Source organism: Amblyomma mixtum, chromosome 3 (assembly GCF_055824585.1).
Source record: "Amblyomma mixtum isolate Tamu chromosome 3, ASM5582458v1, whole genome shotgun sequence".
In the NCBI taxonomy this organism is placed as follows: Eukaryota; Metazoa; Arthropoda; class Arachnida; order Ixodida; family Ixodidae; genus Amblyomma; species Amblyomma mixtum.
The window spans coordinates 347,799,203-347,817,764 of record NC_143014.1 but is presented as its reverse complement, the minus strand read 5'-3'; the positions used below and the strand labels follow the sequence as shown (position 1 = coordinate 347,817,764).

The following is an 18,562-nucleotide window of genomic DNA, read 5'->3' as shown; positions in this document are numbered from 1 at the left end:
CGTTTGTTCAGCGGACACCTCAATCGCGTTTTGAGCTACAAGGCGATAGTGCCAGAGAGATGTGCGCTTCGTGCGTTGGCGTTGACAACGTTGTGAGGGAAACGCGGAGCTGGGGCAGTTGGAGGCCGGCGTCCATTGGGTAAATTGGCATTGACAACAATGCAGACTCCGTTGATTTTGAAGAAACGAAAGGCGCATTAGCTGGCTCTCTGGGTCAGCGGACACCTCAATCGCGCTTTCAGGTACGTGGCGGCGGTGTCCACCTGCAAAAAAACTGCGCTTTCGGGTACTATTTCGTGCTTAGAATTGCTAAACCGCCAGCCATTTTTTTTTAGTAGTTAGTACTGGTCAGTAACTAGTACTGATGTCCCAAAGGCATTTAGCGTGAAGTCTACTAGTCGTAAACTCTGCAAAGAGAAGTAGCAGTATTAATGACGGAAGGCGTATACCTCTGAGACCAACAACAATTCTGGCATTTCCCACGACGCATTCGCTCGGTGGAGGCACGGATGAGCTCCAATCTCTTTTCTTTTGGTTTAGGGGGGTTTAACGTCCCAAAGCGATTAGGGACGCCGCAGTGAAGGGCTCCGGAAATTTCGACCACCTGGGGTTCTTTCGGGCGCGCGAAGGCAATCACGTAATTAAGTAGATAGGTGAAATGAATATGACAGAATAGCAGAGATCAACAAAAAATTCGTTGGAAAGATTATTGCCAAGAACGGTTGTCCACAGTGTGCAAGCTGCCTCTGTGTAAGCGAATCTGAAGCCGGTGCCGATGTTGATTCGTACTTTACTAGCCATTTTGACAACGGGGGCCTCGTGTACCCTAGCCAGAACTTGTCAACTGCCGTAAAGGCTATGGAAGATGCCTTTACTGTGTTTTTTTTAGTAAAAACGAACTCCATGAAGCGAGTTTAGTTGAATTTTTGAGTCAACTACAGGCAGTGTCTCTTCAACTTGGCTGCCCAGAGCATGAAAAGGCAGTTCTAACAGATGTTGTAAAGTTTCATGCTCTCCTGAGGTTTCGGTTTCTTGTCAAAGGGCTCAACAGAGACGGGGAAGCGCAAAGGCTACGGCAAAAGTTGCTTAAACTGCGCCGCTGCCAGTAAGTGCTCCTAGTCTCCATGCAATTCTGCCATTTTCCTGCGTTTGTTGTTCATTGTAAATAAAAATGAGTGTTGCGCAACTTTGTTGCGTGCGTTGTTCACATACACAAGATATGAATAAAACTTAATGTGTTTACTTCTCAGCAAATGTAGAGTACACAGAGAGAACGCATAAATGCAAGCCAATATAACTGCTGCATTTCAAGTTGTTTTTGTATCAAAAAAGAGACCAAATTATGCAATCGCTAGAATACAAATCCCGTGTTTCCTTTATACGCAAGGATGTTTGAAACTCGGTTGCACGCCGAACTTCGTACAAGCTTTCGCAAGATACAACCGTTAAATACGCCGCCTCTTGTCAAATACTGAAAGAAGCCCTAAAACTTGTAGTCAGATGCATCCGTGGCAGCTGCTGCCACGGATGCATCTGTCGGAAACACTGTCGGAAGCTGTCGGAAACACGAGGTCACGCGTTGGAGAGGAGCGCACTCCCGCGGCGCCGGCAGCGAGGAGCTCGCACCGGCTGTGGCGAGGAGGCGATGCACCTGCGGACCTGCGCCTCTCCTGACGTCACGCGGTTCTCGCGCATGCGCATAACAGGCGGCGCACACTCGCGCAAAACTCGGCTCTGACCCGCGTAGTGTGGCTTTACGCTACGAAACAATCCAGCAAAGCAATACGGCGGAAATCTGCTTGGAAGTTCGACAGGGCAAAATCGAGGGAAACGTGCAAACATCGTAGAGATATCGTTCCCTCTCGCGCACACCTCCTGATTGTAAATGTTTAGCAGCGCCACACTCGTTATTTTTTTGAACTGATTATTTAGTACACGCGCATGTGTGTAGATGGCGCTACTTACTACATTTTCGCGGGCAAGACCAGCGTCTCCACGGTGCACCTGCCAAGCGGAGAGCCCATACCGCAGACCTCCGATTACCGCTATCTCGGCGTCACCATTAGTGCCCAAGGAGGCCTATATGCTGCACACGAGGAGCGTGTACGACTCTTCTCCCAGCGCGCCTGCTGCATTCTGTGCAGACTTTGTCTGTGGGGGTGTAGTCGATATGTGATGGTGCGTGAGCTGTGGAAGGCCGTGCACGTCCCGGGCCTAACTTTTGCAAATGCCGTCGTGTGTATGTCGGCCTCCACACGTGCATGGCTAGAGCGCGGACAGCACGAAGTTGGCCGAGTGGCCCTGGGGTGCCATGGTCGAGTCGCCATTGAGGCAATCCAGGGCGACCTCGGCTGGTCGTCCTTCGAAGCTCGAGAGGCCAGCAGCAAAATCGCCTTCGAGGAGCGGCTGCGCATGCTACCCGACACCCGCTGGGCGCGCCGAGTGTTCCGGTACCTATACTTTAAAGGGACCGGAACGCAATGGCGTGCTCGCGTCCTCCGGCTGCGCGGCAAATTCGGTTTCCTTGCTCAGACCACCGAGAGCACCGAAGAAACCGAACGCCAACCGAGCCGCAAAGTAAGGGCCCAGGTGCAGGCTGCGGAAGCCGCCCAATGGCACTCCGACATGCAGAAGAAAACGACGCTTCAGCTGTACCGCGCGCATAAAACGGAAATCGCCCCGGAGCAGCTGTACGACAACAGCGGGGGCAGCGCTCTTCTCTTCGAGGCGCGTGCTGGTGCGCTGCCACGGCCGCTTGATGCAAAGCGCAAAGCGAGGTGCGGCCAGCCACGTCGCGCCGCCGACAATGGGTGAGCATGTCCTGGCGGAGTTTACAGTCGCGGCCGCTGTTTTCGGTGGGGGCGCCACTGTTCAGGTCCCGGGAGTGGACTCCCGAAGCGCTCCTTGCCTCGTCTTGTTCGAGCGCGTTTGCTTCGTGTAAGACCGCGTTTGCCTTCCATATTCAATGCAAAATAAAAACCACTACTACTACTACTACTCACGTTCCTCATGTCTGCAGTGCTTTCTTTGGATTTTCTGCTGTGCGCGTGAGTGAGCACGTTCGCCTCGCGTCTGCGGTGCTGGATTTGGACTTTTCGTGTGCGCGTGAATGAATGTTTGCCTCGTGTTTGCCGTGCACGCTTTGGGCTTTTCGTGCATGCGTGTGTGGAGGTCAGGGACGTGTATGGGGCACGATGCCGCGCATCTACTGCGTGCCACTGTCCGTTACAAACTCCAGAAAACAGCCAACTGTGAGATATCATGAGTTTCCCTCTGAACTACAGCGTCGAGAAGCGTGGCTGAAAATATGTGCCTCGATAGAAACTGTGGAACATATCCTGCTTCAGTTCCCTGCGTATGCTAACGAGCGTGCGTACTATAAACTTTGCATACAGAAGGTCTGCCCAGTGCCACTAACAATGGACAAAGTTTTAGGTCCCTTAGCTTGCTTCAGGCAACAGAGACTTGCAATGAACTTTCTATTTACATATTTAAAAAACATTGGACATCTCGATAAGCTTTAAATTCACTTGCACGTTACCTTCATGCATTCTTCAGGCTGTGAACTTCGTCAGCCCATTTGTCGGACTATGCATTCTATCAATCCATACATCAATACTCGCCATTGCATCCTTAGTACCCATTTCATGGCCGTATTTTATCTTCGTTTTTTTTACCTCTTCCACGCTGCTCTCCTTCTATATTTATCTCCCAAATTCCCCTCCCTACGCAGAGTAGCATGCCAGCGATTTTTTAACGCCGGCTAAATTCTCTGTATTTCATTAAAGAGTCGAAATCTCTCGCTCGCCAAGGACTGTCAGGGAAAGGAACAAGTGGGCACCAAGCGACAGGTCTCTGGCATGTTCCTTGCATTTTACAGAGAATGTCTACAAAAAGTAAGGTCAAGGAAGGTTCTTCGTCTGTGAATGGTTCCTTCCTTTCTTGTATGACCATGCAATAAAAGTGTCAAGTACTTTGTGGTTTTCTCGGCTGCAGGTGGGCTTATGAAGTTCCACAACTTCAGCTATAATGATCGTTTTTTTTTGTTTTTTATAAATTGCAATAACTTGTGTATATAAGAGCCAAAATTTGACGTGACACGAAGCGAAAATTTACTGCGTGTGACCAGCTGTGCGTGTCCGTCTCATTCACCGTCTACATGGGGTAGCGGGAAGTGAATAAAAATCAGGGAGCACTTTGACGATCTAAGGTGCGAAGAGGCGAAAGCCTTTAACCGCCTCTGTCGCTGTCCTCTGCTTGGCAACTGTTGAAGATCGTTTGGAGACTCTTGAACGTTTCCGTACGGCATCGCGAGCGCGTTTCGTAGCGGGCGTAGCGACATTGGAGCGCGCGCGGGCTGCATCCTTCCTCGATCAACGTTCAGAGAGCACCTGAGAGAGCTCTGGGTGATACGACCATTGTGCAAACTTTTGACGTCAGTGCACATGCGCCGTTGTTAAACCACCTGAGGATTGCGCATGGGGAACTGTGCATGCGCAGTGTGCGCGTTTAGTGGGTATCATTGACTAATCATCATTACTGTTCGTACATCTACTACTACACCATTAACTATCATTACTGACTTTTCAAGTAACCATTAATGACAGCTGCCGCGGACGCATGGACGGACGGACACGCTGGCGAGTCATGAGCCATAAAAGGCTTACGCCTTAAAAGAAGATCGAAAGCTTCAGGCGCATTAATGCAACATCCTGAGGTACAGCCGCTCGCCCGGTCGTGCATCGGCCGTTGTGGACTGCGTTCAGGCATACACTTCCTACCTGCTGCGGTGATTGTGACATAATCGGCGTTTTCAATGACTACTTAAAAATACAGTCTTTAATGAGCAACTAGAAAGCGCACTGTTTACGCCTCAAACAGTGAGCAACGGGCGTACCGACGCGGCTGGCGCGGTGTTTCCCTGCGAGCAGTTGTCCCTATAGTTGTCCCCGAGCAGTGGCGCCGCGGCGGGCGCACGGAGAACTAGGCCCAAGACGCCGTTTCTGTGCGACGTGGCGGGCCACACCTCGCTTTGCGCTTTGTATCTAGCGGCCGTGGCGCTGCGCACACTCGTGTACCGCCGCCGCTTCGACCCCTCCGCCAACGTGCAAGCCGCTATCTGCAGGGCCTGCGGAAAGATTGATTGATTGATTACTTTGGGGTATTCTTGGGAGGGGATACTGGTCCCGACGCATGTTGGCCAGTTGGTGGCATCACTCTTGGGGACCAGGGGAAGGGGTAGGGGGATGTAGGGAGGGGAGAAGGGAGGGGGTATGGTCGTCGCCGCGACGGGAGCGGTCCGTGTCCGTGGAGGGGGAGGGATCTTGGAGTAGCGCCGCCGCCGCAACAACAGCTCGCGGGGGGGAAGCCTCGGTGCACTGGGATAGTGTGCAAGCACCGGGCTGGGAGAGGCAGATTCCTAGACTTTCATGTGGCTGGGAGGAGCCGAAGGTCTGGAAGGGTCCAGGTCCGAGGCTGCAGGTCCAGGAAGCCGCAGACCTTGGGCTGCAGGTCCAGGCTCCTCGGGCTACAGAAGGATGTTCAGGCCGGTCTCCTTGAGGTAGGCCAGCAGGAGCCAGCAGGCGGGCAGGGGGTTCCGGGCCGGGAACAGCAGCTGGTCCTCCGTGTCTGCAGGCAGGCCGAGGGCACGGTAGCCTGCAAAGAGACGGCTACGAGGCAGAGCAAAAGTAGGACATGCACCCAACAGGTGACCCAGGGTGCCTGTATCCCCGCACGATGGACAGGCAGGGGAGGAGGCCATACCATGCGGAAAGGAAGAGGAGCTCCCGGAGCACTTCGTGCTTCACTGCGACGGGCTGTCCCCTCCACAGGCAGATGGCGCCACCTTCCCATGGGCGCTGGGATTTGAAGCAGGCGATGGGGAAGAGGAGGGAGAGCGCGGTGCTAATAGGCGCATACCAACGAAAGCCGTGTCCACCACGAAGGCCCGGCTACAACCGGCTACAACGATGGTGGCAGATGACGCAGCGGTGTCCTATTCCGCGAACTGAACCGACACAGAAGTAGTCGCGGTGCACATATGTTGTGACTTCTGGTTGCGTGTGCTTCGTTCTTTTTTTAAGCATGAAATGCTTTTAGCTCCCGTTGTCGGCAGTGTGGTGACGTCACGCCGAGACCGAGAGCCATCATCCGGGCACTGAAATCCACTCATCCGGGCACTGAAATCCACTCATCCGGGCACTGAAATCCAGTCATCCGGGCACTGAAATCCACTCATCCGGGCACTGAAATCCACTCATCCGGGCACTGAATTCCAGTCATCCGGGCTCTGAAACGAGAACATCCGGGCACCGTACGAGACTTAACGAGATTTAACGAGACTCTCTAAGCCCTCCTACGCGACCGGCATGCAAGCGCCGGTTGGTCTCCAAATGAGACAAAAAATAACTGCTGCCAGTGCCTTCTCAATGTTTACCAAGATATCAGTGGAGCTGTGGGTTTGATAATGCACGGAATTATAATTTCCGATTTCTAATAACGCGTGCAAAAAGCACATAAATGCCACGTTACACTTCGTTGTCATACGTGATCCGGGGGAGAAGCGCTGCGTTCAAAGGGCAAGGCATCGCGCCGAACGGGTGGTGGCGTTCCTCCCTTCCTTTACGGTGCGGTTCGGGTGTCCACCGAGCTGGCAGAGAATTACTGAGCCTTTTCCTTTCCTCAAAAAACCTTGCGTTCAAATGGCAAGGCATTGCGCTGAACGGGTGGTGGCGTTCCTCCCTTCCTGTACGGTGCTGTTCGGGTGTCCACCGGGATGACATTAGGCCCGTAAACATTTCATGCTTACTCTACTCTCGTTTACGGGAGAGGCAGAGATTTTTTCTATTCGTTCTTTTTTTATTTCTTTTTTTTCTTCGGCTAGGACACAAATTCTGTGCCCGCCCGCTACAAAGGGCACTGTCACAATATCATCATCATCTACTAATAGAATAGAATAGGAATAGAATTTTGGTCAGTGACCTATATCCGGCCGGGACTATTCGGCCGGCAGGTTTTTTTCAGTGTTTTTTTGTGCGTTATCCTTTAGAGAGATACCTATTTTTTCTAAGTGATCGAACGGTATTTGCGGTAGGCAGAATTTTATTTTATTTGTGCACGTGTTTTCAAGTGTGTTTGTCCTGAGCCTGTAGTTATATCTTAGCATTTGGTGGAAGCAATAATCGAATGTTGCTAAGATGGTTAAGCTACTGAAGGCTTTGTTGTACGGAGTGTGAGGCGTCGGTGAATTTAAAAGAAACGCGGTTCGATTCGGTGGAGGAGGCCGAAGGTGCAGATTTTATGTGCAAATTCTGCGTATTAGGTGCACGCCTGGACAGGGCTGAACAGGCGAACTAGTGCTAAGGATGGATGCTCTAGAAACAGAGTTACAGATAAAGAGGGCAGAGAAGCGCAAGCTTCAAGAACAGCTTTGTCAGTTGGAGTCAAAAACGGCTGACACCGCCATTGGAAGCCACAATGGCGGGCATTCCAGCGCCAGCCACGAGGATGGGGCTTGCACTGGGGTGGACAGCGAGAAGCCAGTAGGTCATGATCAGACATGTTCAGGCAGGAACAGCTACGCACAGGTGGCAGCTGGGAAGTCGAGAGGCGATGCTGAGAGGGGGAACGAGCTAATTCCAGGAAATGAGGTCACAGTCGCTGATAAGAGGCAGCAAGATCCGGAAGTTAGGAGGGAGGGGCAGAGTAAGTACCCTGGTGCTTATCGCTGGTGACTCAAACATGGGGCGCTGCAAAAGAGCTATTCTGGACCGGGTGAAGGGTGATAGGCGGGTAGCAGTCGGGGTGTTTCCAGGAAAGACAATGGACGATGTTCTGAGAGCGACTAAAAGTGAACTTTCCGAGAAGGCTGCAAGGCGTAACTTGGTAGTGGTAGCGGCGGGGCTAAATGATGTCCTGAATGGTAACGCCGCACAATTGAGTAGGGAAAAGATTAGCTGAGGGAGTTGACGGTATAAGGGCGATAGCACAGCAAGCGCAGATCGTGGTGTGTACAGTGCCGGAGGTACAAGGAAGGAATGTAGAGGTTGCTAAAGACGTTGTGAATCTTAATCGAGAGATAGGGCAGTTAGGCCTCGAGAAAGGCTTTGAGGTGGTAGACATAAACAAGGAAGTGTACAGAGCAGGTTCGGGCAGAGACTTTGGACGAGATGGCATCCATTTCAGTGGAAGGGTAGGAGAAGAGATAGGCTGGCGCCTGGGAGGCCGAGCGGTAGCTTTTTTAGGGGGTCCACGGTGGCTCAGGGCGTAGGGGTCGGTAGAAGCGATGTAGTAAATGTAACAATGGCGGCTAAGCCCAACAAAATGGCCACTAGGAGGCCCAGAAAGAAAACTACGAAAAAGAAATTTAACGCCAGGATCAGTTACATAAACATGCAAGGGGGTAGAAAGAGAGCGAAATGGCTAGAAATAGAACAGCAGTTAAAGAACGAAGCAGTAGGTGTGCACGCTCTATGCGAGACACATCTGAGGGATCTAGAAGATCCACCTTTCATCGATGGCTATGTCTGGGAAGGGTGCAACAGAACAAAAACGGAGAAGAAGGGAGGAGGAGTAGGTATGCTGATACATCAAGGAACAAATTGGCAAAGAATAAAATCAACTTGCAAAGAACATGTCTGGGTGTCAGGTGCTGGCAAAAGGACATGGCTAGTTTATTTAGGGACCGGGGACAAATGCAGGCAAGAAAACAAGGATCTAGTTAAGTGCCTCAATGACGATATAAAGCAGATTGGAGACGGTGTCGATATTATTTTGCTTGGAGACATGAACGGCCACATCGAGGATCTGGATGGATACACAGATCGTAACGGGAAGTTAATGCTAGACTTGTGTGAGCGGCACAACCTAGTTATTGTCAACAGAGAAACTAAATGTAAGGGACAAATCACGTGGGAATCCCGTAACAGGCAAACAACCATTGACTACTGTCTAATGTCGCAGGGCATCTATAGCAAGCTCGCAATAATGGAAATAGATGAAGAGGGGAAGTACAGCCTAGGAAGTGATCATAAACGTATTAGTCTACAGTTGGGAGCCCTAGTGAAAAGAGAAATGCAGCGAAGTCAAAAAGATAACGCAAAATTAAACGATGAACAAATAGCGCTAATATCAGCCGAAATAGAAGAAGTAATCGAGAAACGCCCTATGGAAAAGTGAGATTATAATCAGTTGGAACTGCTCATCGCTACAAAAATGAAACAAGTGAAAGGATTAAACCACTGGAGAGGAAAGAGGAAGCCACGAAGCTGGTGGAATATAGAAATTAAGGAGGCCATCGAACAACGACGGGTGGCTTCAAGGGAACACAGAGAAGCAAAGAAGGCGCAGTTATCTGGAGAGGAAATAGGCGAAAAATGGGAATCTTATCGACAAAAGAAACAGCAAGTTCAGGTCCTAGTCCAGGCTAAAATGAAGCAGTCCTCTGATAAATGGATGGCTGAAGTTCGCGAGGCAAATAAAGGGGGGCCAAGAAAATTATGGAACCATATAAGCTGGTTGGGAAAAACAAATAAAAGAACACAGGAACAGATTATAGATGCTGAGGGAAAATGTTTGGAGGGAGACGATGCTGTGAACGACAATGGGGTAATCTTCCCAAGTCAGGCGGCACACAGGACAGCACAATACAGAACAGCTTAGAACTGACTAGTCTTAACTGGGAAAAGGCGGAAGAGAATATTCCTAAAACCACATCCGCAGGGATAGACGAAATTCCAATTAAGCTGATTAATGAACTTGGCCCATGAAGCAAGGAAGCGCTGATAAAAGCATTGGAGACAGTCAAAACAAATCAGCAAATTCCGCACAGCTGGAGACAGAGTAAAGTGAATTTGATTTATAAAGGGAAAGGAGATAAGGTGAACATCAAATCCCACCGTCCGATTACGACAATGTCTATGTACAGGCTGGCAATGCAGGCGGTGAAATTAAAACTACAGGCATGGATAGAAGGTAATCGGATAATAGGAAACTGTAGGTAAAGATGATGGTGATTCTTAATGAGAATTGCCAACACAGTAAACAAAAAAAAATAATAAAGAAAGAAAAGCTGAGCATGGTGGCAATTGCAACCACCCCGTTTCAAAGGGGGAGCTCCTATCCATCCATCCATCCATCGATCATCCATCCATCGATCCATCCATCCATCGATCCATCGATCCATCGATCATCCATCCATCGATCCATCCATCGATCCATCCATCCATCGATCCATCCATCCATCGATCCATCCATCCATCGATCCATCCATCCATCCATCGATCCATCCATCCATCCATCGATCGATCCATCCATCCATCCATCCATCCATCCATCCATCCATCCATCCATCCATCCATCCATCCATCCATCCATCCATCCATCCATCCATCCATCCATCCATCCATCGATCCATCCATCCATCCATCCATCCATCCATCCATCCATCCATCCATCGATCCATCCATCGATCCATCCATCGATCCATCCATCCATCCATCCATCCATCCATCGATCCATCCATCCATCGATCCATCCATCCATCCATCCATCGATCCATCCATCCATCGATCCATCCATCCATCCATCGATCCATCCATCGATCCATCCATCGATCCATCTACATTTATCGCATGTCGCTGCGTTATTGCTATTATTGTTTGTATTCTGAGGACTTTGTTGTTGGCAATCGTTACAAGTTGATTAAAAGAATGAGAGACCGACATTTTAAGAGTATATTTGCCAGAAAAAAAGAAGCCGCGGAGCGTTTCAAGAGCTTGTGCCCTTCATAAGAAGAACAAAAAAGGTAGCTAAAATCAACTAGACATTGCGCATTCCCCAAAAGCCGTAGAGTAAAGGCGATGCTTAGCCGCGTAGAGCGAAGTATTAAGTTTCTTCACGCAAAATCTCAGAACTGCCACGTGCTGGTTACCTGAACAGTATTGCATTCCGTTTTTAACTATTTCGAAAAAACGCTAACTTTGACCAGGAATAACTTTTAAACTAAACGAGGCAGGTGGATTAAATTTTCAGAATGGAAGAGCGATTAGACGATCTCAAACTGTACAAAAAGTCGCTGCAGTGCAATGCATATCCCATAAGATTTTGCAGATTACAGTGTTCTGTTTTCTATGCTTTTCAAACATGCGTGGCTAATAAACTAATCTATACACGCACTTCTAAATGCTTAAATATGCTCACTAGCATCAGATCTCAAAGTATCTCGGAAGATATTTCTCTAGGTGCAAGAGGTTTTTCAGAATTTTGCATTTCCTGAGACAAGTTGAGCTCAGCTGCCAGTTTTCATCTTTGCGTTTTCTTTTACTGTTGAATCAAATTTGCAGCTACCGTTAAACCAAATGCATCTTTTGAAAGCATGCAGAGAAAGCTAGCTTTTCGGAGATATCTGAACCATATTTATGAAGCGAACGAGCGAGGTACAGTCGACGTACAAATATCACCAAAAATGGTTCCCGCTCACCGTCAGAGTGGGACCGCCACCTTAGTAAAATACAGAGAATTTAGCCGGCGTTTAAAAATCGCTGGCATGCTGCTCTGCGTAGGGAGGGGAATTTGGGAGATAAAGACAGAAGGAGAGCAGTGTGGAAGAGGTAAAAAAAACGAAGATAAAATGCGGCCATGAAATGGGTACTAAGGATGCAATGGCGAGTATTGATGTAACCTATGGAATGATGGAGTGCATAGTCCGGCAAATGGGCTGACGAAGTTCACTGCATGAAGAATGCATGAAGGTAACGTGCAAGTGAATTTAAAGCTTATCGAGATGTGCAGATGGGCAGAGCTTCTGCATGCAATGTTCATCAAGCTTTATAAACGGTGATGTTCATAGTACGCACGCTCGTTAGCATGCATACGCAGGGCACTCAAGCAAGATATGTTCCACAGTTTCTATCGAGGCACAGTTGTCACAATGCGGACTGTTCATTTGTCTAAAACGGTATCGTAAGCCGTTTGTATATGCAGCATTCAGACGAAGTCGATGATAGTGTTTCCAGATGTCGAGGAATTCTGGGTGAGAGTCTTGATCTAAGATGTGGGTCGATTGAGTCAAGAAATTGGTACTGATGTGTCGGCAAACTCCAAAGCCGATACGTTTCTTCGGAAGCAAAACTTTTAGCCATTTGGGACGCATCAGATTTCGTGAAAAAAGTTCGAATGTATCTCCGATGTTGATGGCCCTTACGGACCGCTTCATCTGCTTTTTCATTAGCCTGAATGCCGGTAGTGAGCGTTTAATTAAGCGATGCGCCACTTACGTGCGATGGCACGTGCAGCCACCGGCGTGGCTTGTGAGATCCCAGGTGCTCTTCTCGAGCAGCCTGTCGTGACTGTTAATTAATTTAGCTGCCGCGTGCACCAATGGGCAGTTTTCTCACAATCCGGTGGACATGTTGCGATGACGCTACAGGTCACGGGACCTAGGAAGCTCACCTGCAGCCCAGCTCCTCAAGGTCACAGAGGGACTGGGCAAACATCAGCGAAAAAAATTCAGGGGGCACTTTCACTGCTAAAGTGCGTAGAGGCGAAAGCGTTTTCCGCACCACTTTGACTGCCTCTGCGGCACTCGCGACTTCACCACTGGATGACGTCACACATAATCAATAACTAATTACTAAGTCATAACATATTACTAATTAATGGCTAATCACTGATCAATGACTAAATACTAATTCACTGCTAATTAATGACGCTTAAACTTCGCCTTAGGAGTGGAACGCGACAGCGTGTTGTAGCGCTGCAGGGAGTCCACGGAACACCACCACTATAGAGCCTCTAATACCACCACCCGTTCGGCGCGTTGCCTTGCCCTTTGAACGCAACGCTTTATGAGGAAAGGAAATGGGGCAGTTATTCTGTCATCTCGGTGGACACCTGAACCGCACCGTATAGGAAGGGAGGAAGTCGGAGTGAAAGAAGAGGGGCCATAATGAAGAAAATGGAAATTGTATTTGAGGAAAGGTAATTACGCAGTAAGCTGTCTCACATACCTTGGTGGACACCCGTCAAAAGCGGGAAACCTCTGCTGACAGCCTTCTGTCGACAACGATGAGGCATTAAAGGCTTCGCCTTAATAAGCGAGTGGGGTCCTTGTGCTAGCACCCTAAAAACTAGATTGTTTTCATGCTAAACATACTGGATGCGAAGACTGCATACTGTAATTTACGGCGTTTGCTTTCCCGCGCAATATGAATACCGAATGCCTAGAGAAGAGCATAGTACGCAAGGTGCGCACTCTGTCTTAGCAAGTCTGCTTAGATCTAAATTGCGCTGCAGGTATGTTTTTAAAAAAAAAAAAAACGAGAAAAGAGACGTAAGACTCGCAATACTTCTCTTTTTGTTGTGCACCTCACGGGAAGATATTTGGCGCCTTAGCCGAGAATTTCTCATTTTCGGCAGTATTTTGCCGGCTACAAATAAACTTATGGTGAATTCCAATGGCAGATCGGGATCAAGTTTTTCTGCTCGGTTTGGATCAGTCGTATTCCAATGGTAAAATGGGAGCGCGAGTTGTATGTTCCAATGGCAGATCGGGAACAGGCGTAAATCCCGGATCGCTCCGTGGAGCAGCGATTCTTGATCTGCCGAAATCGGCGGATTTGACCGGAACCTCGCGTGACGTTTTCTTTTCCGCCGCGTCTGCTTCCTGTCGCGACCGGCAGCAGCCGCTTCGTTCCTGTCGTCGCTACGTGGTGAGCCGGGCGAGCCGGGACAGACGGGCACTTTCCAGTCAACAGTGGACGGCAATGATCTTGCTTCGAGCCGTGCGGCACTAATTTTGCTTCATAGCCGCCGCGGTGGCTAAGCGGTTATGGTGCTCGGCTGCTAACCCGAAAGACGCGGGTTCGATCCCGGCCGCGGCGGCTAGAATTTCTTTGGAGGAGAAATTCTAGAGGCCCGTGTACTGTGCGATGTCAGTGCACGTTAAAGAACCCCAGGTGGTCGAAATTTCCGGAGCCCTCCACTACGGCGTCTCTCATAGCCTTAGTTGCTTTGGGACGTTAAACCCCATAAACTAAACTAAACTAAACTAATTCTGCTTCATGGAAGTGACAGTTCCGACTCGGGCACTGAAAGCTCAGAGCCCAGCAGTGAAGATTCGTCTGAAACGGACAGCGAGTGTGAAGGTGCCGGCCTGTATATGCCTGCCGCCGGCGTCAGAAAAATGCGCTAATATTCTTTGTTCGCGTTCATAACAAGCCCTGGAGTAGAGGAATGTAAAAAATGAATCATTTTTGAGGATCGTTGGCCAATACCGAGTTGCTGGTAGAAGTGATAACTGCGATACAAGCAAATTTCTTCCTGATGCGCAGTGCGGCTGGCCTGCTGTCTGCTAGCTCCGCTGTTGGAGGCGTCGCAGAAATCGATCATGTCTTTATTTTATTATGAGACGAGGAACACAGTAAAACGGTGACGCGAGTAGCACCTTTACTACAGCGCTGGCCAATTCCGAAGCGCCCTCAGCTGCGGCATCGATGAAAAACAGTTAGGCTTAGCGACGACTACGGCAGCCAGGGAGAAACGTTGGCCGGGGGCAGCGCAGTTCGTCGCTCGGCGTGTCCGCGGGCGGCGTCGTTGCCGAAAGCTCGACTGTCTCGCTGATTGGTTCAGCGGCTTGCGTCTCGCAGTCGCAAGGCTGGAAAATCGAGCAGCGAGCAACTTGCCTGCGCGTCGTCCGCCACTTCTTTCGTGAACGGTAGGGACAGGCTCACCGGCTCTCCGAAGACCGCGGCCGCATACTCGCGTGTTCACGGAGAGTGGACCATCCTTTACATACGCTTTGGTTTTGGTTTTACATTACGGCCTTCGTACTACCTCCTTTTTGTTTCGCCGAGACGGCGTCTGTCAACGCGGAGATCGCGCCTCGCGCAACTCCTGTCGCACTCGAACACGAAGCTAGCAGGGCGTCCGCTCCGGCGACGCGCCTAGTTTCCGCGGTCGCCGCTGCGGCGCTGGCGTCGCGCTCCCACACTGCACATGACACATGTGCAGTTTGTGGTAGATCTGTGGAAACAATTGAACACCTCATAATCAAATGTGATGGTATCCATCCGGATGTCAATGCAGGCACAGTCACTCTTTCTGAGGCCCTAGGGTTTAAAGATAACAATGGTCATGTAAATAAATCTGCAGTGGAAGTCAGCAAAAAGCGATTGGAGGATTGGTGGCTGAAAAGCAGAGATGTGGCATAAGGTTAGAATAGTAGGAAACCGTAGGCAAAGGTGATGGAGAATCTTATGGTGTCTTCGGCTGACGGCACTCGTGGAGTTTTCTACGCACTCGTGCGGTGCCTCACGTTCGGCTGGATGCCACTCGTGCAGTGCCGTACATTCGGGTGGGACGAGCACGACACGCGTGCGCGCCACCGCGCCACCGTGGAGACCGACGGTGGAGCGTGGCGCAATCCCGTCGTGCAGCGCGCGCTAGCAGACGACGCTGTTCACGCTCGTTGGTTGACGCCGCATCGACGAAGAGGAAAAACGGACGAAACGTTACAAGTGGGCACATTTTAAAGAAATGTTAAAATCATAGCAGCTGCAATGCATTTATTCGAGCTGCAATCACGCAGCCACCGGCCGGCGAGCCATGTGCCTTCCGTTATGAGGAAATTATAAAGGTTTGTCAATATTTTTAGTCTTGCAAGTTCTGCCTTACCTCTTGCAGCGAACGGCATATGCTGTTCATCCGCCGCCGCGGTGGCTCAGTGGCTATGGTGCTCGGCTGCTGACCCAAAAGACGCGGGTTCGATCCCGGCCGCGGCGGCTAGAATTTCTTTGGAGGAGAAATTCTTGAGGCCCGTGTACTGTGCGATGTCAGTGCACGTTAAAGAACCCCAGGTGGTCGAAATTTCCGGAGCCCTCCACTACGGCGTCTCTCATAGCCTTAGTCGCTTTGGGACGTTAAAACCCCATAAACCAAACCAAACCAAGCTGTTCATCCGGCATGCGTGCACTTTATAACATCGTACTTTTTGCCAACGTATGCGCAGGTTAAAGGATATCAATAAAGCGACAATGTGGGGCGCTTAATGGATTGAGACTCACTTGCTGATATTTTCGGAAGTTACTCTAGCTGAAGCTCTAAAGACGTATGCATCGCAACCGGCAAGCATAGCGCCTTGGTGTGGCGTCTTACAAACCTGCGCCTCCATAATTAATCGCAGTATCTCACGAGCAGGCTCGTGGGTCCCGCTTTTCCCGCTGATTCTATCAACGCCTGTTACAAGCGCAGTACTGCACTGTTCTGAAGAGGCTGTTAATGCTAATTGTACAAACTTGACTGCGCTCGTTGGCGTCGGCCGCTCGTAGGAATAGCCTCTGAGATCATCGAGAGTCTCGGAGGCTTCGGTTAACAGGCGGTAGAAAAAGCAACGGCACTCTGCGAGTGTTTCGCACGTTCGGCTGATGTGCAAGGAGACGTGCCACTCGTGTAGTATTTGACGTGACGTCCTGCGCACCGGCACGGAGACAGTGCATGTCAGCCGAAGACACCATTAATGAGAATTGCCAACACAGTAAACAAAAAAAATAATAAATAAAGAAAAGCTGAGCATGGTGGCAATTGCCACCACCCCGTTTCAAAGGGGGCGCTCCTATCCATCCATCCATCCGAGGGATCACTGGCATTCCAATCGCAAACTGGGAGGTGGCAAATCTACGCGCTCCGACGCGCTCCGTACGCGATCCGACGGAGCGGTCTCGATCTGCCATTGGAATTCAGCATTAGTGCACTACAGTCAGCAACACGGTTGCTGCTTGTAAAGCCCGTGCAAAAAATTAAGCATTTAAAGGTAGCGGTCATTGCAAAAATTTGTAATCGAAACCGAAACACAAGCAAAAAAAAGCAAAAAGTTATTAAGAAACAAAGCAAATAAATATCAAAGGTTAGTTACTTTTGAAATTCCATTTTTAACTTTAATAGTAAAGAAGAAATTTAGTTATATGGGGTAAATTTAAATATTTTTTCACAGAGGTATTTGCTACATTTGCCCATCGGCCTTGGCAATGGCTTTGTCACCTTGTGTAGCTGCTAGCCAATACAAACCAGAAAGTTTGACGAAAGACGTGTTCGTGGTGTTCGCGATTTCAGATTTCGGCGTGAGCATCTATCTCTATCTTCGATCGTCGTTGGCAATGGACCACGTCCTGATAAAATTGACCATGGAGGAGAAATGAGACGTGTCCCCTGTGCGCGACATGGTAAATACGGCCGTCGGTTCCGTCTGCTGACGGAGCCCGGTGCCATCAGTGATGTGCGGGGCACCATTGAAATGTTTCAATGGGAAGAAGGAGAACCAGCTGCTCCCGCAGAGGTCCTCGATATAGGTAAGTGGTGACAAATTTCCTCATGTTAGCAGCTTTTGAATCGTTCTGCTTGTCATTATTTACTGTTCTGTTTGTTCCAGGCAAAGCCCGCATGCTCGAGGGCAAGCGCGCCCGCCTGGCGTAGCTGGGTTGAACAATGAAGGCTTTTTGAGCGACTTGCCATAGTGCAGCCACGGCCGCTCGATGCAAAGCGCAAAGCGAGGTGCAGCCGCCGCGGTGGCTCAGCGGTTATGGTGCTCGGCTGCTGACCCAAAAGACGCGAGTTCGATCCCGGCCGCGGCGGCTAGAATTTCTTTGGAGAAGTTCTAGAGGCCCGTGTACTGTGCGATGTCAGTGCACGTTAAAGAACCCCAGGTGGTCGAAATTTCCGGAGCCCTCCACTACGGCGTCTCTCATAGCCTTAAGGCCGTTTCACATGATGCGGCGCGCACGAAAAACTTCGGTCCAGTCGCAGTGTCGCAGCGGCGCCAGTCGCGACAGCCTTTTCACATTCTTGCGGCGCCTGCGATTTCTGTTGGTGCGGCACGAGCGGCATCGGCATAATTTACCAATAATGAACGTAGAACACGCTTAAGTTTTACTTTTTTTTATTGAATTAATGTATTTTTATTAAAATATCAAGTACTTTATGCAAAGAAGGTATTCTTAAGTTTTTGCTTTTGCACGTGCTCGTGACATGTTGAGAAATCAACAGACCCGGCAACGCTAAAGTGAAAATACCTCTGGTGCAGTTTCGACAGCTTCTGCTACGTCTTTCCTGTGATGTCACACCTCTGAATTCTATTGGCTGACGGCCGCTTCATTCGCAACGATCGCTGCAACTGTGCGGCGTGCGACCAACTGGTTGGAAGCCTGCCGCAGCCGCTCTGCGACGGTAGCGGCGTGCCCTTTTGTCGCAGTGCAGCTGAAATCGCAGTGCGCTGTGGCAAGAATCGCATCATGTGAAACGGGCATTAGTCGCTTTGGGCCGTTAAACCCCATAAACCAAACCAAACCAACCAAAGCGAGGTGCGGCCTGCCACGTCGCACAGAAACGGCGTCTCGGGCCTAGTTCCCGGCGCGCCCGCCGCGGCGCCACTGCTCGGGGACAACAGCTCGCAGGGAACCGCTGCGACAGCTACGTCGGCACACCCGGTGCTGACTGTTTGAGGGCGCTAACAGTGCGCTTTCTAGTTCCTCATTGCAGACTGCATTTTTAAGTCGTCATTGAAAGCGCCGAT

At 50.0% G+C, this 18,562-nt stretch overlaps 1 protein-coding gene across 9 annotated transcripts in view; it reads left to right on the top strand.

The window, feature by feature from the left end:
- The first annotated feature begins 17,073 nt into the window (after positions 1–17,073).
- The window catches only part of LOC149356282 (uncharacterized), a 104,546-nt gene continuing 103,057 nt past the window's right edge, over positions 17,074–18,562 (top strand). For 7 of the 9 annotated variants that reach the window (XM_089584156.1, XM_089584155.1, XM_089584152.1 and 4 more), the window contains exon 1: positions 17,074–17,342. In XM_089584156.1, the coding sequence (XP_089440282.1) occupies positions 17,189–17,342 (154 nt within the window). In that variant the 5' untranslated portion in view covers positions 17,074–17,188. The remainder of the gene's footprint in view (positions 17,343–18,562) is intronic. The other 2 variants (XM_089584160.1, XM_089584157.1) reach the window with 1 other exon arrangement.